A 24,117-nucleotide genomic window follows, 5' to 3' on the forward strand; every position below is an offset into this window, starting at 1 on the left:
GAATTGCATTGTGGTGCCCAGGCATGTCCTCACACCAAGGACAGTGTTATTTTGAAGAATTATAGGAATACCATTTCAATTTAGTTTGCTAGACCCAGGGAGATCAACTGTCTTTTCTGCTGCCATCCTTGATCCTCCTTTATGATCTTTATGGCCTCCTTGGTAGCAGCATCTGCCACCACAACTCCTGCCAACACAGGAAGCAAGTGTTCTGGCTCTTTGTCGCTACATGCTTTAATATTGGTGGCCAAAATTGCTTTTGCCTTCCAATAGACACACACATTTTTCCCACCATCAGCTTCAAGTGTTATTTAACTACCCTAAGGGGCATATTCAATTGTCGGCAGGACCGCTGAAAATCCCGCGCTTAAAAAATATTACCGTTAATACGGTAATCTCTCGCTGGATTTCAGATCGCAGCTCCCTGAGCTGTGAGCTGAAATCCAGCGAGTAAATTACTGTATTAACGGTTTGTCCGCACACACGATTACCGTAATATCGGTAATCGTGCGCGGACCGCGGAATTTTCGACAATCCCGCCGACAATTGAATACCCCCCTAAGTATCAATTGTTCCCCACACCTCTTAGATTGTAAACTCATTTGGACAGGACCATCTTTAGTTTCTATTTAATGCCATTGTATGCTATGAATTTGTATTGTCAGTGCTTCAAAAATAAAGAATAATATTAATAATCCATGGGTAGGGCCCAAGCAAGAGAATGTTATCTCAACACTCCTTGGCAAACCATTTTTATACATCTATTTTGTATATCATTTATGTAATCAGTAAGTGTCCAAAGAAACAGAGAACAGAGATATAATCTGGGCTTTTAAAGAAGAGAGAATGCACAGCCTAGGGGAATGAGACTTGCAACTGAAACAGTAGGAATATCCAAGGAGAAAGCAGACCAGAGACCCAGGATATATTTTGCAATAAGAACTGCGTCAATAAAGGGTAATAATCAATAAATAGTATAGACTATAGTAGATTTTGTAGCTATTGGGCAATATTATTTCACAGTTATTGTTGTATGCATTTTTGTCTTATATCGTCTTGTGTATAGTGACAGTATTGTTCACATTGTATTTGTAGAAACATATCTCCAATATTATAAATATAAGCCACTCTTGAAATAGACAAGTATCTTTCTTAATCTAGATTTTAAGCTTTGGATGTATTTTTGATCATTGTTTTATAGACAAGCCTTTAATATCTGACAGACAAAATTATTGACATATGCAATCGGCTCATCTTAATCTGAGATTGATATACAGGGTGATTCAAAAGTCGCAGTACACCCTTTTATTTCAAAAACTCTACAGGAATTGGGCCGATTGGCCGATTTCAAGATGGCGCCCATGTTTGGTACATACCGTAAAAGATAGACCACGTCACCCATACCTTACTGGAGTATTCAGGTTTCCCAATTTCCTGTAGAGTTTTTGAAATTAAAGGGTGTACTGCGACTTTCGAATCACCCTGTGTAATAACTACTTGGCAATATTGTCGACAATGGATTAGTAGCTTTCTAAACACACATATACTGATATACCCACAAATCATTTTTACACTGGAGCCTTTGCTCATAATCTTATTGTAAATAATGTATTTAAATTAATTGCTATAAAAATATTTTTTATTATTGTACAGTGCCATGCATATAAAGAATAAAGTGACATTACCTGCTAAGCTGCCAGGTCTCTGCAATGTGGCTGTGGCATATAGTTCTTGTGAATGTTTATTATACTGATCAGAGGAGTGAACTAGTCGTTTTGTAGGTGATAGAGTGGCATATGTACCGATTGTTGAACTCAACTGATGCAAGGGTGAAGAAGATATATTTGACTGAATGGTTGGTGGAGAGGTCACACGTACAGATGAAGGGGAAATACCAGCAGATGATACAACTATGTTGATAGGTGAACTGGTGCTGTAGGATTTGGCAAGGCGGCTAGGAGATTGTTTTGGAGAAGAAACCCTCTGTATGGTGCTGTAGCCAGTACTCTCAGATGCAGAACCCACTCGCTGAAGTTTAGTTGGGGAGCCTACTTGCTGCATTGATAAGGGAGAGCTTACTCTCTGTGCTGGCAAAGTTGAGCTTGAATAAAAAAGTGTTGAAGAATGCGGAGAATCAGGCATATGGAAAGCACTCCCATGGCTTGGCACAAAGGACTCTCTTGAGTGAGAAGCAGCATGTGATTGAGAGGGTTCAGAGCCAGTTGAATGAGCTACTCTGCTACTTGCGCCCTGTAGTAAAAAAAAAGAAGTATTAGCAAAATAAAAGAGTAACTTAAAAAAAAAACAATTATAAATACAAGAAAACTCAGTATAAAGTATAAAATGAATCTATGTTACTGATAATTACTATACAGACTATACTATACTATACTATACTTGTCATATTTGCATACATATTTGCATAGAACCGCAAGACCAGAATTATGCACATTCTTTAGTTTTGGATGGCACACAGAGTAAAATATAAAAACCAAGAGCCTTCTTACCTGCTACCAGGGCCGCCGAGAGGGGGGGGGAGCGGGTACTAATTACCCGGGCCCGGCATGTCAGGGGGCCCGGCCCGGGCCCTTGCGCTGCTGATTTTTTTTAATTTTCAAATATTTTTTTTCAAAACGTTTTTTTTCCTTTTCTTTTTTTTTTTTTTTTTTTTTTGGCAGGGGGGGGGGGGGGGGGGGGCTCGGTCGTTGGTGGGGGGAGCAGGCTAGTTTAAAAAAAAAAAAAAACATACTCACCTGATCGCGGAGCCGGCATCCCTCCTCTCTGCTGCTCTGTGCTCTATTCAGACTGTCTGAATGCTGGGTGTGATGTCATCATGTCATGCCCAGCATTCAGTCAGTCTGGAGCAATGGAGCACAGAGCAGCAGAGAAGACCAAGAGAGGAGAAAAGGTAAGTGAAGGGAGGAAAACGAGGGGGGCACAAAGGGGTTAAAAAACGGGGGGGCAGCATGACAGAGGGGTTAAAAAATAAGGGGGAGCACAGAGGGGTTAAAAAACGGGAAAGCAGCATGTCAAAGGGGTTAAAAACGGGAAAGCAGCATGTCAAAGGGGTTAAAAACGGGGAAGCAGCATGTCAGAGGGGTTAAAAACGGGGAAGCAGCATGTCAGAGGGGTTAAAAAATTAGGGGGAGCACAGAGGGGTTAAAAAACGGGAAAGCAGCATGTCAAAGGGGTTAAAAACGGGGAAGCAGCATGTCAGAGGGGTTAAAAACGGGGAAGCAGCATGTCAGAGGGGTTAAAAAATTAGGGGGAGCACAGAGGGGTTAAAAAACGGGAAAGCAGCATGTCAAAGGGGTTAAAAACGGGGAAGCAGCATGTCAGAGGGGTTAAAAACGGGGAAGCAGCATGTCAGAGGGGTTAAAAAATTAGGGGGAGCACAGAGGGGTTAAAAAACGGGAAAGCAGCATGTCAAAGGGGTTAAAAACGGGGAAGCAGCATGTCAGAGGGGTTAAAAAATGAGGGGGAGCACAGAGGGGTTAAAAAATGGGAAAGCAGCATGTCAGAGGGGTTAAAAAATGAGGGGGAGCACAGAGGGGTTAAAAAACGGGGAAGCAGCATGTCAGAGGGGTTAAAAAATGAGGGGGAGCACAGAGGGGTTAAAAAACGGGAAAGCAGCATGTCAGAGGGGTTAAAAAATGAGGGGGAGCACAGAGGGGTTAAAAAACGGGGAAGCAGCATGTCAGAGGGGTTAAAAAATGAGGGGGAGCACAGAGGGGTTAAAAAACGGGGAAGCAGCATGTCAGAGGGGTTAAAAAATGAGTGGGGGCACAGAGGGGTTAAAAAATGGGAAAGCAGCATGTCAGAGGGGTTAAAAATTGAGGGGGAGCACAGAGGGGTTAAAAAATGGGAAAGCAGCATGTCAGAGGGGTTAAAAACGGGGGGGGCAGCATGACAGAGGGGGTGAAAAAATGAGAGGGGCACAGATGGGTTAAAAAACGGGGCAGTATGGCACAGTGGGGTTAATAAACAGGGGTCAGCATGGCACAGTGGGGTTAAAAAATGGTGGGCAGCATGGCACAGTGGGGTTACAAAGGGGGGGGAGGCATGGCACAGTGGGATTGAAAAAGGGGGGGAGCAGCATAGTATAGTCTGATGAAGGGGAGCCAGATGAAGGGGGCAAAAACAGCATGGAGGGCACAGTGTGATCATAAGGCATGGCGATGATGAAGGGGCACATTATTGTAATATTGGAGCTGGAGGAAGGCCTAATTATTAATCGTGGATGGTATTGATTTAACGCCAGGGTTGTTTGGAATTATCTAAATGTAGCTATTTTTTTCCAAATAGGGCCCCCAGCATTCCAGGATCCAGACAAGCCGCAACTAAAGAAACATGCAGCCACAGGTGGAGAAAGTGAGAAGAACAGGTAGGAGAGAGCAGGACAGTATGTGAAATGTTGTGATTCTAGTAGGGACAATACCAATTTTTGGTGAATGTTGTGCCCAATGTAAGGTGTAGGCCAAGACTGAACTGTTTGTGTACACACTGCATTGTTTGTATACTACACTGTGGTGGTAGATGTCCTGAAAGTCAGGAGTGCTTGAACATATGTGACGCTCCGGCGAATTGAGAGCCTAGTGGTTTTTATGTTAGCCACGCCCCAATGGCACGTTTGCCACGCCCCAAAATGCATGACCACACCTCCCAAAATTTTTGCACCGCCGTTTGGCTAGCTACGCCCCTGAATGCATGACCATACACCTAAATTTTTTTGCGCCGCCGTAAGGCGGCGCAAAAAATTTTTGGGGCTTATTTGACTATGAGGGGGGGCCCCATGAATTTGTTGTACCCGGGCCCTGAATTCTTCTTGGCAGCCCTGCCTGCTACACTACATTTGCTGGATCCGGTGGGGTCCCTGATGGGTCTAATGTCCACACATTGAAGCCTACACTTTTTTTCTGACTTACAAATTTGATTATGATGTTCATAAGGGATCGTCATTGCATATTACTCCAAAATATTACCGACAAAGGGGGAATTCAATTCCCCCCGAAGTAGCGCCGCAATAACTCTATTACCGTTATTACGGTAAAGTTAACCCGGCTTTCTGCAAAAAGCTGGCGTTGAAATTACCGTAATAATGATATATAGGCACACTAAGTGCGCAGGCCGCATTAATTTTTTTCAGTAACGTGGCCAATTGAATTTCTCCCAGAAAGTCTTATATGTCATAAGAGGGAAGCCACCCAAAACATTCTAATTGTTGTAAACAGGAGTTAAACTGCCATAAAAAACAATAGTATGTAAATATCCATGCTATCAATATATCAGGGTATGGCTGGAAAGTGGGGGGAATCTGATCCCCGGAACTGGTCCGATACCTTGGGCTGGGTCACTTAGCTACTTGCATTTCTTTTCCTTTAAAATGCTCCCTATATGCTGCTAAGCAGAGTGTCTCAGCTCAAACCCACTCCCTCCCCCCCCCCCCACCCATCCTCGTGGGCTCAAATTTGTCAGCCATCGTCTGCAATAAATTACTAAAAGCAACATTTATTTAAAGGAGCACTCATATAAATAAAAGTGATGGTTAGCCAAGTGTTATATCCCAATTGTAAAGCGCTACGGAATTTGCTGGCGCTATATAAATAAATGTTGATGTTGATGATGATATTTGAACTAAAAATGTAAGAAAGATACATGTATTGCTGAAGCTATCTTATTTGAGTGGTTTGCTGCTACACGAAATACCCAGAATTAGAACAAGGCTGACACAAACACCAGCAACAAATCACTTTGTGCTCTGGAGAGAATAGTTCAATCCCTGGTACTATTTAGTCTGCATTGTTTGATGCTTATGAAAAACAGGTCTCTAATCTTTTTGGAAAATGTGTGAATCAGTATCTATAATAATATAAGGCAAATGAAGATTTTCCAACATATTTTAGTTTATTTCAGAGATTGTGACCTACTGCATGGTCTAGTTGAAAAACTATTTCTTTAAAAACAAAGGATCACTAGACATTACGGTACATGTATGAAAACTATTTCAGTGATAACTGTGCAGAAAACTGCTACAGTTTAGAACAGCAAAGCAAAAGCCCCATTGCTTCTATTTGCAGAAGTTACAGTTATCTCTATCATTACCTGTTGAACTGTTAGCTGTCATCATAAATGCCTCCTATTGTGTTTAGTGTGCCTAGTTTTGTGGAGAAGTGCTTAAACGAGATTTAATTTTGAGAATAGTCCCAATGTCCACTCACTTTCATAATTAGTTTAATCCATAAATTGCATCAAACCAAGTAGTTTGTTTGAAGGAGGAAGCACAAAAGTATAATTTAGAAGTGGTGGACCTTCCATGAAACATTAACACTTTTGCTCAGTGTGCCTCTTCAGAATTTTATGACTCTACATACAGAAGCTCAGTTCAGTTTCGCATGAGTCACTGCCAGCCATATCAGACAGCCTATTTACAAATCCCACTACGCATACACATGAGCTATATAAATAATTACAAAAACTTATAATGTCTCAGTAGCACAAATCACTCATTACACAAACCCATCTTCCCATTTTTGTATGACCCCGCCCCCTACCCCAACGAAGTTGGAGAAGAGGCATGTTAGTGCATTAAAAAAAAAAGTGTTCAGCAGCACCTGTTGCAGATCACATTTGCAAGTTTCCCACAGTGCTTCATTGAGCACATTTTGCTATATGCTGACTGACAGCAAATGTCTGTGATACAGCTGTCTGGTTCAGCTCTGGTTTAGTAAAGAGCTAGCAGCACAGTCAAATTTCAGCAAAATATATCAATCAGCTACAAAACTTTGGTGCTGAGGTAGGCTGAGCCATATGAGGGCAGCTTAGGCAGTGCAAAGCAAGTTAATACATAGGTCTCCAAATTCCCTTTTTTTTCCTCTCAGTATGTAAAGGGTCTGTCTGATGTGTCTACTTTTATGCTGTCATGAAAATAATCCTCCACCATCCTTTGGATGCGGATCAGGTGGAGTTATGGCAGAGGTGTCACACTTTTTGGTCAATTCTTTTAGACCAGACCAGATGTCAAAATTTGGTGCCGAGTCATCTGCATCATCCCTGGGTGTCTTGGAAAAGCTAAGTTCTTTCCTAGCAGCAGTTGAGTGAGAAACTGGAGGAGGAGATGCCGTCCTGGCACGTAAAACTTGAGCTGTCATCTTGTTGAACAGGAGCTCCTTGCATCTCTTCAGATCTGGGTCAGTTGGATCAAAGAGAAGACATAGCTCTTAAACAGAGGATCAAGCTCAGTCACCAAAATATAGTGATCCGATTTTAAGATTTTGATAACTCTTGGATCCTGGGGAAGCAAATAAAGTAATTGATCTACAAGTCCGACATACTTCGCGCAATTGCTTTGTTTAATTTCCTCCTTCAGTTTGTCAAGCTGCTTTTCCAAAAGTGTAATTAAGGGAATCACTTGACTCAAGCTAGCAGTGTCTGATCTCATTTCATAGGTGACTACTTCGAATGGTTTCAGCACCTTGCACATCACGGAAAGTATTCTCCACTGCGCTTGACTAAAATACATCCCCCTCCTTTCCCAATGTCATGGCTTGTGGAGTAAGCGTGGATGGCTTTTCGCTGTCCCTCCATTCGCAGAAGCACATACAGGGTGGAATTCTACCTTGTCACCACCTCTCGCTTCAGTTGGTCGCAGGGCAATATACTGGTAGAAAACTGCGCAAACCCTAGACCATAAAGATTCCGGCAAAAGGCACACATAGCTGATCTACAGGAATACCGGGATCAGAAAGGTCCTGATGAGGTCCACCCTTTCCCTGCGAGAGTGTTTCCACCTCTTCCAGCTCTCTATCTTCCGGGAAGCTTCCTCCAGCCTAAGTTCCCAGTTTTGCTTGGCATAATCGCCAGGGCCGAATTGAATCCCTAAGATCTTGATCTTGTTACTAGCCCGGGGGAGACTGTCCGGAAGGCTGAATTCACAACCCTCTTCCCCCATCCAGAAAACTTCACTCTTTTCCTTGTTTACCAATGAGCCACTGGCCTCGGAATACCCGCAGACCAGAGTTGCTACCTCTATTGCTTCCGCGGGACTCAACAAGACAACAGTAACATCATCGGCATAGGCCACGACCGTCAAAGACCACTCCGGACCCAACAGCACCCCTCCTATTGAGCTGCCTTCAATCCTTCGAACGAAGGGATCTATTGCAAACACATACAAGAGGGGGCTCAGGGGGCAACTCTGCCTTACTCCAGAGCTGACCATAAAGGACGGACCCACCCAACCATTCACAAGAGGGAAGCTCTCGGCCTGCTTGTAAATAGTACGGAGCCAATTCACCACCTGGACTGGAAGACCATACCACAGAAGCAGAGCCCAAAGGTACTCATGGTTTACCCTGTCAAAGGCCTTTGACTGGTCTAATGCTAAAAGGTACTTCCCCCACTTCTCAGCACGACACGGCTCAATGGCCTCTCGCACCCCCAGGACAGCACTAAAGGTGCTTTGACCCTTCACAGTGCAATGCTGAGAGGGAGAAAGCAACTGGTCGGAAACCTGCATCAGTCTATTAAAAAGTACCTTTGCCAAAATCTTCCTATCGGTGTTGAGAAGAGCGATGGGGCGCCAGTTCTCAACACACGATTGATCCTTCCCCTTAGACAACAAAATAAGGGCGGAAACCCTCACGGAGGGATGCAATAAACCTCTACCCAGGCTCTCATTAAAGACCTCCACGAGGCATGGGGCCAGGATGTCCCCAAAGGTTTTAAAAAACTCAGATGTCAGACCATCCGGGCTCGGGGCTTTCTTGATAGATAAACCATCTATCGCCATCCTGACCTCACCCACCGTTACCTTACTGGCCAAGGATTCAAGCGAGCCGCTTAGGTTTCCAAGACCAGAGGTTTCCCTCAGGAACTGGTCCATATTTTCTCTGTCAAGTGACTTGTCCGACAAGAGAGTAAAAGGACCGCACGACACCAAGGATGCCCTCCTTATCCTCCCTGAGCACACCCCCAGCATCGCGCAAGCCCCTCACCTCCTTAACATCTACCGAGTTCCTACAGCTCTGGAAGGGGTCTGGCGAATGGTACTTCCCATAGTCCCTCTCCAGAATCAAGGAAGCGTACCGGTCATATTGTATCTCTGTTATCTGAGCCTTCACTCAGGAGATCTCCCCACCGTCCCCCTGGCCAGAGATCATGAATCCGAATTTTCTTCTCAGCGCCAGGTAGGTACTTTCTTTTAACAAGTTATTTCGGGCTACCAGTCCACGGAAAAAACCCTGGGTCCTCTTTTTTAAGCATCTCCCACCATTCAGACCTACTCCAACCCGCCTCCAAAAGTGTTTCCTGGGATTCAAAGAAGTCCCTAAAGGACTGTCTTATCACCTCCTCCTCTAGAAGCTTAGAGTTCAAGCACCAGAGGCCCCTACCCTTCCGAAGAGTCTCCGAAGCATTCAAGGACACAGAGAAGTAAACGTGTTTAGAGAACTCTACTGGCCTCAGCTCAGGAGCCAAGGTTTTTGAGCTCTCCTTAACAAAAAACCTATCTATCCTAGACCTACAGCTACCTCTAAAGTAGGTGAACCCCGTGTGGTCCGGGAAATGGCGAATATGCACATCCACCAAACCAGCCTGCCTAATTATGCTAGCTAAAAAATGGGAGTCATAGCCCAGAGAAGTCCTTCAACCTCCCCTGTCTTTAACACTGTCATTAGGACTAAAGTCACCACCAAAGACTATCTGCCGGGCTGAAAAAAGGTACGGCTTTATCGCACCGAAAAGGCACTTCCTTTCCCGCCTGGATTGGGGACCATAGACATTAATCAACCTCAGGTCGTGCACTCTCAGATTGACATCCAATATCATGCACCTACCTATCCTCAAGCTCTATAACTCGCTTGATGGTTATCATGTCGGTAAAAAGCACCGCCACCCCACCGTACGGCTTGGCCGCAAGAGACCAGTAGGAGCGCCCACGCCTCCACTCCCTTTTGACTTTATGAAGGTCAGCCAGCTGACCCAATCTGGTCTCCTGCAAAAATAAAAAATCAGTCTCAACCATGCTGAAAAAAACAAAGGCCATATAGCGAGCTCGTTCGGAACGTATAGATGCCACATTAATGGTGGCAAATCTAATGGCCAGCCTTCAGAGCTATAAAGTAGGAATCAGCTCACTTCTTTTTTACCCGTTTGGCAGAGTCCTCATCCGAGGACCCATACCTCTTGCAACTTAGGCCCGCTGGCAAGGCCTTTCCCTCCTGAAGAATAACCTCTTCACCAGAAGGGGGGGCCCCACCAGACCCAACATTGGCCACCAAGACTGACAATTTAGCCCCCGAAGTTGTGGTACTTGGAGGAATGTTAGTGGGCAAGACTCCCGACAACACTGACACCTGACTCACAGGAGCTACAAGGAGAGGGACAGGATGAACAAGGTTGGAAGATGGAGGAAGGGGAGGAGGGACGGGAATAGAAGTCAGGCTTTGGCAAAGGACCAAACAAGATGGAGAGGCAGGGACGGAACCTGAACCGGCAACCAAGGGAGATACCTACCGAGCCGACCCAGAAGGGATCAGAGCAGACACAGAGGCAGGAGAAACAGGAAGGGGGGCCAGATCAGGATCAAGACTGGGAATAGGAGCTGGGGCTAATTCTTCCACAGAAGGAGGACCCTTGGGAGGCAATGATTTAAGAAAGGCCTTCAAGGACTTTGATTTATCTTTGGGCTTCTTATAGACTGCTATATCACCTAGGACAGAGCCGGAACGCTTCCTTCTCTTGCTGCTAGTACTTTGTATAAGAACTAGATCCCCCTTGTTCGTTCTTACAACCTCCCCCTCCTCCGATTCCTCTCCCTCACTAGACAAGAACTGGAACTTATTACACAAAACCAGGTTTTTTTCCCTTCTTGATTTGTTCTGCCTAATACTCTTTTTTTGGTTCCACCCATTTCTTGCCTGTGGATAAAACTTTGGTATTAGGGCCAGGCTGCTCAATACTCGGCCCTTGTCGGAAAGGGGGGGGATTGGTACAGACTTCAGAGGCTCAGTGGAGCCTGGATCGACAGGTTTCACCACACCCTCACCCCTCTGCGCCTCTTCTAACCCTTCAGCGGCCTGTACCAACAGCTCATCAACTATTTCTGTGTTATGGAATGCATGGGGGCATCTACTGAAGGGATGGCCAATTGTCCCACACAAGTTACATCTAATACTACTACAGGAACGGGTTTCAAACCTGGTGTCCCCATAGTGCCCACACTTTTGATGCAGGCAATTGGCGCTGAGTTGGCGGAAGTCACCACAGCGGTGGCACATCCTCGGCTGACCCGGATAAAAGCACTGAATCCTGTCTCTTCCCAGGAAGGCAGCACTTGGGATGTGGACCAGGCCAGCCTCTGTGCACCGCAAGTCTACCATGACAGACCACCCACCACCCCAGACACCATGGCTTGGGTCAGGCACCTTCACAAGTGGGGACACCAGGCATGCGTACCGCCCCACCCAAAAGGCTAAGTCAGCTACAGGGATCCTTTCTAACCAGGATGGTAATCTTGACCCTTTCCTGTCTGGTGACAACAATAACTTTAAAATTTGCCCACGGATCTTGTCCCCTACATCCACCCCATCGACCCCAGAACGCCTGCAGCCCCTGATATGTCATAAAGCTGACATCATACTCGGGGGACCCGATGGGCCACCAGACTGAGAGGACACCTAGGAAGAGGGCCACCAGAAGGAGGTGCCACAGGTCTTTGTGCACCCGATACCACCCGGGCATAAAAAGTTGGCCCCGGAACTGGACCTAATGGACCCTGACCATACACCAGGGGCACCAGACTAATTGAGTGGCAAACAGGGGTGTGTGGCCCGAGGCCGGTCCTGACATCAGGATTATGCCTTACCACGGCGGGCGAAATTGGACCCACCAACTACCCCTCAGCGCTGATACTGGACTTAGCTTGATCCCACTGTCGAAGTCGTATAATTGGATGAACAAAAGTATATTGGTTAATATTGTTTTATCGTGCGATTGCACTCAGTATGCCACGCTACACGTGGGATGACGCTATCACGCGGTAAAATACGCATACACACATTCGCACTACAACATTTGGTTATTTATATATTTCATATTTATTAAGGTTCCAATCCACATTCATTTATTAGTAAAATGTATTAGATTGTATATTTATTCATATAAATTACTGTAGTAAAGGTTGTTATGGTTCAGGTGTTTTAAAAGATAAAGAGTTTGGTCTCATATTAAAGCTTATTTCACCGGCATTAACCTGGTGTGGACGGAATAGCGATCGCATCTAGCGATCGCAAGATACAAGCAATATGATATTAATGCTAAAAAAAATATTTTTGTGTGGGTCAGTTTTAACTGGTCATTCAGAGTCAAATCATGGGAACAATAGGGTGGGGGATGTTCCTCTCACCCTTTGTAAGGATCAAATGAACTGACCTATAACTTGCAAGGAACTGGAATACCATTATCCTGGGACCAATGAAGACCTCACTAAGAGTTGTAATCTGTACAGTATACACAAGCATGTTGGCTTTTGTTAGTTCTCTTTGAAGCTGGAAATGTGACCGCATGGCTGCATTCATTGAACCTGAGTGAACCCTATAAGGAAGATGTAATGTATACGGTGTTTTTATACTTTCCTGTTTTAATGTAACATCTTTTAATAGGTATTATGTATTGGCTATATTGTACTGTATTGTACTTATTTATTGAACTGCTAAACAAATTGCTTTTGCTAAATAAATTGCTTGTGCTTCGGAAACACAATACAATCGCTTGGGCAATGCTTATTTGAAAACGATAAAATTACTTTAATACCCCAGACCCCCTGAAACCTCACCGCATTTTCCCTGATCACTTGGTCGATTAGAACAGCAGTTTTTTTTAGCCCTCTCTGTCACCTGGAGGGGCCCGTATATAGTATTGATAATTTTTGATTGCGCCGGGCTCAAACGTATTCCAATACAGTTGCTAATAGGGGCGATCTGGTGTTTGGCTATAGAATCCTTACTGGACTCAAGGGGGCTAGCTGTACATACAGTCGTGCTGCTCACATCAGCGAGCACCTCAGCATCAGGGAGAGGGGAGCTATTGCTAGCAAAGACAGAAGTAGATAATCCACCGTTATTAATCCCTGCACCAACCTCTAATGCTGTAGTATCAGGGAACAACAGATCAGTGACTGGTTTAAACTTAGTAGAGACAACATCAACAACAGATATGGCATCAGAGATCTCGTTATCATCAACCGATCTCACTGGTACTACATTACACATCTCATTCATACCTGCCTCCTGGAGCCTGATGCTACTGTATCCACCCTCAGCCTCGGGATACCCAGATCAGGACTGTCAGCCTTGACCGGAAGTGACGCCAGAGGTAAGACCGCAAAACCAGCCACAGTAACAACGGCCGATGCACCAACTACAGCCCCCACGGGTTCCTTCACGGGCGGCTCCCCCTCCTGCCTCCTGATTTTATCATACAGGGAGTCTACCCCCGTATCAGCAGGAGTACCCATCACCGGGTTAGCAGGTAAACATGATTGATCACCAGCCAAGGCATCCTCATTACAGGACTCCATGTGTTGTAGCTGCTCAGTCAGGCGTTGCAGATTTTGCTCTTTCAGTAACAAAATAGCCAAAAGTTCCTCTATTGCATAACTACTCTATCCGTGCTAAAAGTCCGATTGCTCTTTTTTTCAGTGTGGATATTTGTCTTTTCAATTTCGCTATATCAGCGATCAGCCCCTCTTGACGTTCCTTGGTAATTGGCTCTTCGACCTCCCCCTCCAACTCGGGTAAGTCAATACTACCAGGATCCACATCAGCGTCAAGAGGTTTCTCTACACAGGTCACGGAGTGATCCACCGACAGGCTGTCCCGGATTTCTGCTTGCGGTAAATCCGGATCACCCACACCAGTTGTAATTACACGGGTCACATCAGACGGTACCACGGATGCTGGGGAGTCCGGCTTGTTAGACTGCACAGACGGGTCCCCCATGGTCCTTGGTTGAGTAGACACCGGGACTTCTTCACTTGTACCACACGGAGAGGAGTCTGACATGTTAAATGGCACAAATGGATCTATCGCTGTCCCCAGTTGCATAGTCACTAGGACCACATTGACTTCATTCGCTTGCCCCACCATGTTTAACTTCACAGGTGGGAGTTCAATGTCGGCACCTAGTTGCCTCACTAGAGCCTGTATACGGGATGGGTCCTCAGATACAGCCTCCCCTGTATTCAAGTCCATACAGGGGGAGCATTCTTCACCCAAAGTCATAGCCAGAGGCCCCGAGATCTCCCCTGGGGTGTTGCTTGGGGAGAGGGGGGGGGCATCAGCAATAAGGCTGGAAGTTTGACTGCAGCTTTCTATGCTAGAGGGGTCATCAACCATGCAGGCTAAGATGTTTTGAGGCTGCAGATGGGAAGAATTTACCCCAGATATCACACTTTCTGCAGGTGGAATAGGCCTGGAAACCTGGGGACTTTCCTCCTCGCCTCCCCCAGGATCCTCCATCCTCGCCGGATCAAACGAAAGTACTATTTTGGGTCTGCAGGTGCTCTCCAACACACAACCTACTCGATGGAATTCACCCAGCTGTAATTCTCTCACAATAATGGTGGCGTTATCAGAAATTACATATCCTGAGGAGAGTCCAAGCGGGACAAGCCATGTTGCAATGACATTCCGTAGTTTTTGTAACAGATTGTCAGCTGTATGCCTCTTAGTGAAGCCGGTGATACACAGATGTGACGTACTTGGGTACATGCTGCTGTTGTTCCTGCTGGTGAAGACAAATCACCAACCCAATGGGCTGTCAAAGTCATATAATCTTTAGTCTTTAGTTTGCCCAGTTCCGCTTGTCCACACATCTGTGGTTAAGTGTACAGTGGGTAGAATGGCATTTTGCAGCTCAATAATACCATTTATACAAACCATCTGGTAGAGGTGAGGAATAGCCTTTCTACTGATATGGTGTCGTGATGGAATTGGTAACGGAGACACAAGACCTCAGGTAACTGTCTAAAACCAGCTACATTAATAGTGGACATTGGACGCAGATCTAATACTAGCATAGTCGCCATGGCGTTTGTGATCCGCTTTGCGACTGGGTGACAGCTTTCATACTTGCTTCCTCTTGCAAAGAATTGTTTAGCAGTCAATTGTGGTAAACTACTAGTAGTCTTCTTCTTGGTCTGCTTGTGGGATGAAGATTCTCCCGCAGCAGCAGCAGCAGTGGGACTAACGCTCAAGAATTCTTCTGAGGAATCCAGGATAGTGGAGGAGTCATCTAGCCTTAGTAACTTGGATGCAGGACTAACTCCGATCGTTACTGAGGATATTGACGAGGACGGTGTTGTGGGTGTAGATTGCAGGCGTCGGGATGTAGATGAGAGAAGGGTCCTAGCTGATGATGGACTGCTTTTTGTTATTTTTTTAGCATAACTTTCTGATTTTCCCAAAACCTTGCCATGAATTCGTGTGAAATGGCGTAACATGGATGAGGTTCCTAGATGGTTAAGGTCCCTACCTCGACTGACTGTGGCTTTACATACGCTACAAATGGCTAGACAAGTGTTGTCAGAATTTGGGTCTGTGACATCCTCAATTGGTGCATCACCGGCTACACTCGGGCTGTCCAGGCACACATCTGCAGAAATGCTAAAAGGGGCTTTCATTATGTGTACACTATCAGAATGGTCACGATTACACATAGCACTCGTGGATGGACTCTCCTCAGGGATTTGTATCATTTCTGAATCTGAACATACACTTTCCTCTATTGCCTTACTCTTTTCTTCCAGCTCGGCTTTTACACGTAAAAGTATTTGGGCACCACTTTTGGATTACGAATGACCAGGTCTTGCTTGGTCACGACTGACCTTACAAGAAGATGCCTCAGTAATAGTTGCAGAACTCGCACTCATAGAAAAAGGTGAAGGCCTCATTCTTTCTTTGCCACTGCGTGTGTAGAATTTTCTTTTTTTCTGCAGATAACTTTGCCTGGATTACAGCTCTTTTTATCTTGACCAAGGTAAAAGGTGTTTTTTTTACATTTTTGTTTCCCTGACTTAAAAACGCTATGTACTTTTACATAGGCTTTACCAGATAATGTAGAGGCATTACTATCATCATGACTGGTGGCAGCAGCTGCTTGGTGCTCCTGCTCTTATGTGTACTGCTGTGAATCCATTTTGATAACACCGTACACTTTGACTGCAAATTCAGAAGAAAAGCCTGTCGGGCCTAATATTTGTATTTCAGCAATGACAATTAGCAATGGAGCAATGGAGCTCTTCTCTTTGTGTGTAACCTATATAACACTGTACAATTTGACTGCAAAGTCAGAAGAAGAGCCTGCCAGCACTAGTATTTGTATTTCAGCAATGACAATTAGCCGGCTCGGCTCAGTACTCGGATCCAGTAGGTTCGGGTGTGTTCGGTTCTCGAGGAACCAAGCCTGAGAATCTCAAATACTAAGGCATGGTCTGTAGCCCGCAAAGGGGCTTAGCCATGCACACAACTAGGACAGCCCTGGAGAACTATTATGCTGATAGACAGTACTGCTAGTCAGTCATGTGTGGCAGTTTCTAAACTAAGGCAGACTGCTACAAAATGAATGTTTGTTAATGATCGCTTGTTATAAAAGTGTGTATAGAGGTTGGTTCACTTATATTACTTTTTGGACTGACTGTCATCATTAAAGGATATTTAGCAGGTTATAAAGCACATATTCACATATACATTATACATGACAGAAAGCACTGAGATTTTATAGTCAGTGATTTCATGTGTTCAGCTTAAAAAAATAGAATTAATGATTGTGTCCACGTGTGTAGCTGTATATATATATATATGCACAAAAATAACAATGGAAATATATATATGCATGAACCTAATCTTTGTAAATTATAGTTGCATTGTCTCTGTGTGTGTTTGGAAGTGGTTAACTACACTATAGATCAGGGCCGGACTGGCCGTCTGGCACTTCTGGCAAATGCCAGAAGGGCTGATGGTCAGTAGGGCCGGTTCGAGTAGTCAATCACTGCACTGACCGTGCACTGGGTCAGTGCGCTGACACTTCCTGGTCACATGTGCCGCGCGTGGCACATGTGATCAGTACAGGTCCTGGAAAGCAGCTGAAGAGCGGACAGGAGAGAGCTGAAAAGAAGCTGAGAAGAAGGTAAGTAAACAAAACCGGGGGGGGGGGGGGGGAAGAGAACATAAAAGCTGCCAGGCAATAACTGGGGGGGGAGGGGGAGAGCATAAAAGGTGCCAGACAATAACAAGGGGGGGGGGGGGAGAAGAGGTGACACACAAAATGCGGGATAATATGATTTGGGCCACTATTGTGTGCCATAATTTCAACTGGGGGCAGTAATGTGGCAGAATATGATTTTGGGGCACTTCTGTGTGGTATAATATCAATTCGGGGCATGTACTCAGGCATGAGGGAAGGGGTAGAATGTTAATATAATGTGGGAGGTAGGCTATTAATTTAATGGTGAAGTTTAGGTGGGGGCTAATTATTTAGATAGAGCTATTTTATTTGTGGGGTGATGTGGGTTAATTTTATATTAGGGCCTAGCAATTTAAGATAGGGTGATTGGACCTTTAATTTAATCATGGGGTGGTTTGGGGGCTATTTATTTAAAGTGGGGCTGTTTGTGGGAAAAAAATGTGAATATGAATTATTTAATGGCAGTGATGGTTGCGGGAAATAGGTATATTTATTAAACGTAAATGCTATTTCATTTATTGCTGGGGTTGTTTGGAGGGAGGGAAATAGTTTTATTTATCAGCAGCAGCTATTTATATTAAATGTGAATACTAGTATTTAAATGTTGGGGCTGGAGGGAGGCCTAATTATAAAACATGGGTTGTATTGATTAAACACCAGGGCTGGTTGGAGTTTTCTAAATTGCATGTACCCATTTTTTTTCCAAATAGGGCCTCCAGCATTCCAGTATCCAGACAAGCAGCAACTGAAATAAAGACACCAGGAGCCAGAGGTAGTGAAACTAACAAGACAGGTAGGAGAGAGCAGGACAGTCTGCCAACTCTCCTGAATCTGGTGGGGAAGTCCCGGATTTTGGTGACTGCCTCGTTTAGTAAGATTTGGGCCGACTACAAGGACAGTTAGGAGGTATGTCCCTCTTCACACTGTACTGCTTGTGAAGGCAGAGCTGCGTGCAACTAACAGTACTACACACAGTATTGCCTGTGTATTTGTCTAACATTTGACTAAAATGATAGCCATGTTACATAATAGGGGCTCCCTGTCTTAAATACCCCAGGCCCCCAAGCGTTAATCTAGCTCTTGTTAGCAGGAGGGAGCGGATAGCCGCTCCAAGTCTCTAGATAGGACACAGCCTGCAGAGCAAGCCGAGGAGCTCTAAGTCTCACATGATTTGGCAATCTTGTGAGACTAAGAGCTTCACTGCTCACTCTACAGGAAGTTCCCACCTTGATGGATGTCAGCAGCACCATAGATAAGTACAGTGGGCTGGGGTTGTCATAATGTGCCTCAGGGGTGGCCTGATAAATGTAATGTTTTATTTTAATGAATGTATCATTGCCCCATGTTGGCCACACCCACAACACAATGTGGTCACGCCTTTTTTGGTGCCGCCGCGCAGGCCCACCTCGGTTTCTTTCCTGCTGAAACTGAGGTGGGCCTGTGGACTTTAAATGCCAGGGCTGATTTTTAGTCCCAGTCCGGCCCTGCTATAGATACAAGCAATGTATGTCAATGAACAGCCAATTTATGACTCTTTTGGGACCTCAATTCCACAACAGCTGTAGAACCAGAGGCTGTCCAAGCAGTTGTTACAGAAGAAGTATAAGCCCCAACAATCTGAGACTAAACAATATTTCCATGTTTCTTTTGTGTTTTTTCTTTATTCTTTTATCTTTGGGTTTAAAAAGCACAGTTGGTGCTGGACTACATTGGATATGTTCCTGTTTCTTATGGGTTCAACCCACACCAACATACTACAAAAATATTTCTTGTGCCATTGATTTACATAAATATAAAATTTGCTTATACTGGGCCGGATTCAGACTGGTATGCCCTGAAACCAAACTTACGCAATTCTACACAATTGCACAGAAGTCATATCTGCATCAATCTGACACTTGCAACCCCTTACGACTTCAGAGATGGAACGTGGGATGGAAGGAGCAGACTACCGTAAGCCATGTACAGTAAGGGTATGTTCATGCAGGTGCAGCTAATTCAAAGTCTAGGTTTACAGTAAGTATACTTCAATTTAGCAGTGAGTTGCAGCTTTCTACTGGGGTTGTTGGTTTCGATGCGTATTTTGATGGTAATTGCTGAGCAGCACCTTGGCTGGGAGTATGGGTTGCCGCAAGTTGGATGTCCAGCTTGGTTCTGGCATCTTAACATGGTTAGTTTTATGTTGCCAGCTATCTGCCATTTCGTGTTTGTTTCCATGCTCAGCACGTCCCGGGGGTTAACAATGTGTTGCCTGGTGTTCTGTCTCATGGGCGCTGGGATAGGTTTAGGGCCCTTAATCCGCATGCATCCCTTACTTGCACGCCTTGTCCTGTTTATGTCTAGTAGATTGTCAAGCCATCATAGAAGGCCTTGCGGTAATGTCCCTCGCTACCTACCTGTTGCATAGGTATAGAGCTTCCTGGCAGGAGTGGTCCTCATTTCTGGATACATATGCCAGACAAGGTTAAGGGCTGCACCAATGCATTTTCCCCGTTATTTAGGCTAAGTATCGTGGCGGTAGGCCCGAGGCTGCTATGGTTGCTTCCTTGCTGGGCATATCCTTATTTGCCAAATTGTACAGCCAGGTTGATGTGTTTAAGAGTTTTGTCATCACGAAGGCTTTGGAAGGGTGGTTGCTCACATGGGCTGTCCTGCCGAATCACAGATGACCCATTAGTCCTGCTGTGCTGGAGTCTGTGCTGGAGGTTGTTAAAGATGTTACTACTGATGGTTTTGAGCCCCCTTCCCATGGTCAAGCCATGAAGAGAGGGTTAATGGTTGGTTCACCGGGATCATTCCCCCCTTTTCTAAGTACACGGTTATTCTCAAACGAACATCTGGGGGTAAATGTATCAAGCTGAGAGTTTTCCAGCGGGTTTGAAAAGCCAATCAGATTCTAGCTATCATTTATTTAGTACATTCTACAAAATGATAGCTAGAATCTGATTAGTTGCTATAGGCAACATCTCCACTTTTTAAACCTGCCGAAAAACTCTCAGCTTGATACATTTACCCCCTGGAGTTGGATAGTCTGTATTTTGACACGCATTCCTTTAGGATAGGGGCAGCTACATTAGTGGTCCTTGCTGATGCATATAAAAAGGTACATGTGTGCCTTCTCTGCTGTCCCAATTTCATCTCTCCTCTCTTCTTTTTCTGGCTTCTGGTGATAGAGGGCTTCAATCGCTTGTTGCATTTGGATATGGGAGCCTGATTGGCTATTGACTCCTGAGGTTTTTTAGGTTTTTTACATTCAACTGTGTTACCCGTTCTTCTCTCTTACTGTCTTTCACTTTTCCTGAATTTCAGCTCTCCTTTCCTCGTGCCCTCTTTTTCTCCTCTCCAGCTGCTAAGGTTGACTATACCTGATTGTGTTGCATGTCTTTTTGCGGTTGTTTCCGTTATCTGCTCTACTTAAAGGTTGTGACATTTGGGCTCTTTTCTCCTCAATTACAGGTCATCAGAAGCCACTAAAAATCTGGGTGATTGACTATTCTTTTAGCATTGTGCCGTTTCTCATCGATTGGCTACAGAAACTTCTTCCTTTCCTGGGCCAATGTTTGTTGTCTGGTTTTTGGGTCCTCTTTCATAATGAAGTGGCTAGGAGGGGTATGCATCATTGTGTTGTCATTCATTTGGGTGGTAGTGAATTTGGCCATGACACTTCAATTGGTCTGATCTTGAGAATTGAAGTAGATATGACCTCTGTGTTTTCCAGGTGGCCTCAACTAGTCCTATGTTAGCCCTCCGGGTTTGGAGTAAAGTAGTTGAAGGGTTGCGGAGAAAGGTGAATTTTGTACAGTTTACCGATAGTATACAGATTGAGCACCCGCTGGTTAAGTTCTACTTTCCACATCTAGGCCCAAAGGAATTCACTTGATGGAGGAGGGTTTAGGCATTTCTATTGAGTGAATTTGTGAGTGTTTGAGAAGCTTTTGTTAGGTCAGTATGGAGGCGGGCCTTGGTCCCTTTTGGCACTTGATGTGGTCATAAAGCATTAGCAGATAGAGGCCAATACCTGATAGGTGCATGGTAGATATGTTATTTAGCTGAAGGGCCTGCCTCCCTTTGAAGTATCAGTCTTTGGTTTCGGTCATAGGTACCAACCTTGAGGACGGGTTTGTTGGTTGTGCTCAGTCAGCCCAGAAGGCTTGGGGTTTATGAATACCCAGTTGTAGTAAGGGTGCGCCCTGGGAGGAAAATGCCCCTTATTTGCTTGATATAGAGAATGTAAATAACCCTCATGGTGATATGATGGGAACTGAGCTTCTTATGTTTTCTCATCCACCATATGCTTTCTCATGTTAATAAACTTTATCTTTAATTCTGCCAAACTCTGGTGTCTATGTCCTTTTCTCAATTATAATTATAGTTTTGTGGCAACATGTCATGGTGGAATATCAACCGTTTCAGGATACAGAACAATTTTTCACTTTCCTATGCTCCCAGATTTACTCCTGCATGATTCCCACTTTAATATGAAGGGGTCTTATCTTCTGATTGTCTCCCCTGCAAACTGTCTAAAAGCAGCCCTGTTCATAAAAGGAGATCATCCCATTAGCTATGCCACTGAGCTGGTGGTAGTAGCTCTTATTAAACATGAAACAATGTTCTTCAGTAGATACTCCTTTTAGGAAGCCTGTCTTTGTACATCCCATAAGCCTGGCTCAAGTTTCTGAGTTGATGATGACAGCTAATTCCCTCCATCCCCACCACCCTACTTTTATTTTATTTAAAATGTTATAATAGTTTTGTCAGTGTTTATGGAGAAGCCTGTTTAAAACTAAGCATGCAATGCCAACAATTCAATTTTATAAATTCTCTTCTTTAATAAATTTCATTCTTCCATTAACCGATTCAGTGTTTCTTACATCTTTTCATGCAAATACAGTGTTGAAAAATGAATATGTATATATAATTTAATTCTAGTTAATTCTTGTAACTGCCCAATTATCCACATTGTATTCTCTACAGTATCAGAAAAATAAGCATTTAAAGTATTAATTCATAATGTATGTAGGGCATTTTTATAATATATGCATATAGCTGTGGTCCATTAGGCACTTTAAACAAACACACACACTTAGCAATTTCAGTAGTAATGTATAAAAGGACATTACAGTATGTAGCATGGATTACACACCCGTCTCACAGGTGGCTGGCTGCCCAAAGCAACTCCAGACCTTAGGACTTGGACTCCTGCTCACTGATGACTATCAACGGATGTAAGTACATATAATAAACTTTTAATTGCAAACTTTATTACATTTAATAAAACTTTCTTTTTTCTCCTTTCCCGTATTTTAATTCTTATTTTTAGCATATAGGAAACTTTATTATTCCATCTGCCTTTTTCATAGATAATTACAACATCTCTATATATAACACTGCTGTAGTATTTGCTTTTTAATGCACTAATAGAATTAACACAATCTTTATCACTTGTTACTCACAAGACTTCATATTTTAAGCATACCACTGCCTACACTTAAACACAGCATATTGCCTCATTTTAGACATCATATATCAATCTGACAACTACTTTATAGTGCCTTATCACTTGCTTAACAACCACTCATGATAAACAAAATATATTCATAATAATAGGTATGGCGGTCATAGGAATGCCCTTTGTATTGTATGGCTCACTAGGATGCTCTTTGCATTGTATGGCGGTCACTAGGATGCTCTATGTGTTGTATATGAATCACTAATCCTGGCCAAATGATCATGCTCAACAGTATAAACCTTGCAATACATTTTGTATGGTGCATCCATGGGAATATTTTCATTTAATTTGAAAAAAAAAAAGCATGTTTTTAATTGTTCACGCTAGTGTGTTTACATGTAATCACGGTTATATTTAAACCACCCTTACCCCCCACAGAGAGGTACAGAGAGCATTAAAAGGTATAGAGAGCATTGCTAGTGTGGAACCTCTTCTTGGGGGTAAGGACACACACACCACCGTGGTTAGGAAATCCTAAAGTATTGCATACAGGTAGGCAGGAGCAATTTGTTTTTGTTTTTATTTAAACTTCTAGGGCAGTGTTGGCTAACCTGTGACACTCCAGGTGTTGTGAAACTACAAGTCCCAGCATACCCTTGCAGCAATAAGCTGTTATATATTGGCAAAGCATGCTGGGACTTGTAGTTTCACAACACCTAGAGTGTCACAGGTTAGCCAACACTGTTCTAGGGAGACTTTTGAACCTTTGGGAGATCCAACTACTATTAAATTAATGCTAACCCTGGGAACTCCCAGCTGCCTGATTAAGCTGCTCTACTCACATAATCAATGTGTGTACTCCACCCACTGGTGTACTACTCTACCTTGTGTTTGCACCATCTACCAGTGCAGTGCTTTACCTGTGTGCGATCTCTGCAAACTGTGACAGGCTCCACCTGCTGTTGCCGCAACGCTGCCTACCATTGCGTGGTGCATTGGTTTTGCCTAACAATGATGGTGAAGGCTAGTGGTATGGTAACTCTGCCCACTTTATATTGCTCCGCCTACTATTAATTTAGTCTGGTCTACATGAGGCCACTTTCAGATTTTTTTTTCCAGGGTCACTTTAAATTCCCAATCCGCCCCTGGGAGCAACAACAATGACCAGCAAGGTGCTCTGTAGAAAGCAGACATAAATAGGCAGAGACACAGGTGCAGTAATTAACCAGGAAGAAGGTTAACTCCTGCTGGTAAAGGGAAAAGGACAATAGCAGCACCACTGGTGAAACAGAGGTACTGCAGCACTGGTGTAAAATAAAGACAACGTCCAAAGAGCCCAGCAGTCAGGAGCTGCAGAGGCAACACAGCATCCCCATGGCCGAAGACAGATTCTGACAGCAAACAATTGAACTTCAAGTGTTGAATTG

At 44.2% G+C, this 24,117-nt stretch overlaps 1 protein-coding gene across 7 annotated transcripts in view; it reads right to left on the reverse strand.

Moving 5' to 3' along the window:
- Positions 1–24,117, reverse strand: part of CTNND2 (catenin delta 2) — a 632,047-nt gene that overhangs the window by 382,314 nt on the left and 225,616 nt on the right. For all 7 annotated transcript variants that reach the window (XM_075212716.1, XM_075212719.1, XM_075212718.1 and 4 more), the window contains exon 7: positions 1,686–2,250. In XM_075212716.1, the coding sequence (XP_075068817.1) occupies positions 1,686–2,250 (565 nt within the window). The remainder of the gene's footprint in view (positions 1–1,685; positions 2,251–24,117) is intronic.

Source organism: Mixophyes fleayi, chromosome 5 (genome assembly GCF_038048845.1).
Source record: "Mixophyes fleayi isolate aMixFle1 chromosome 5, aMixFle1.hap1, whole genome shotgun sequence".
Taxonomy (NCBI): Eukaryota; Metazoa; Chordata; class Amphibia; order Anura; family Limnodynastidae; genus Mixophyes; species Mixophyes fleayi.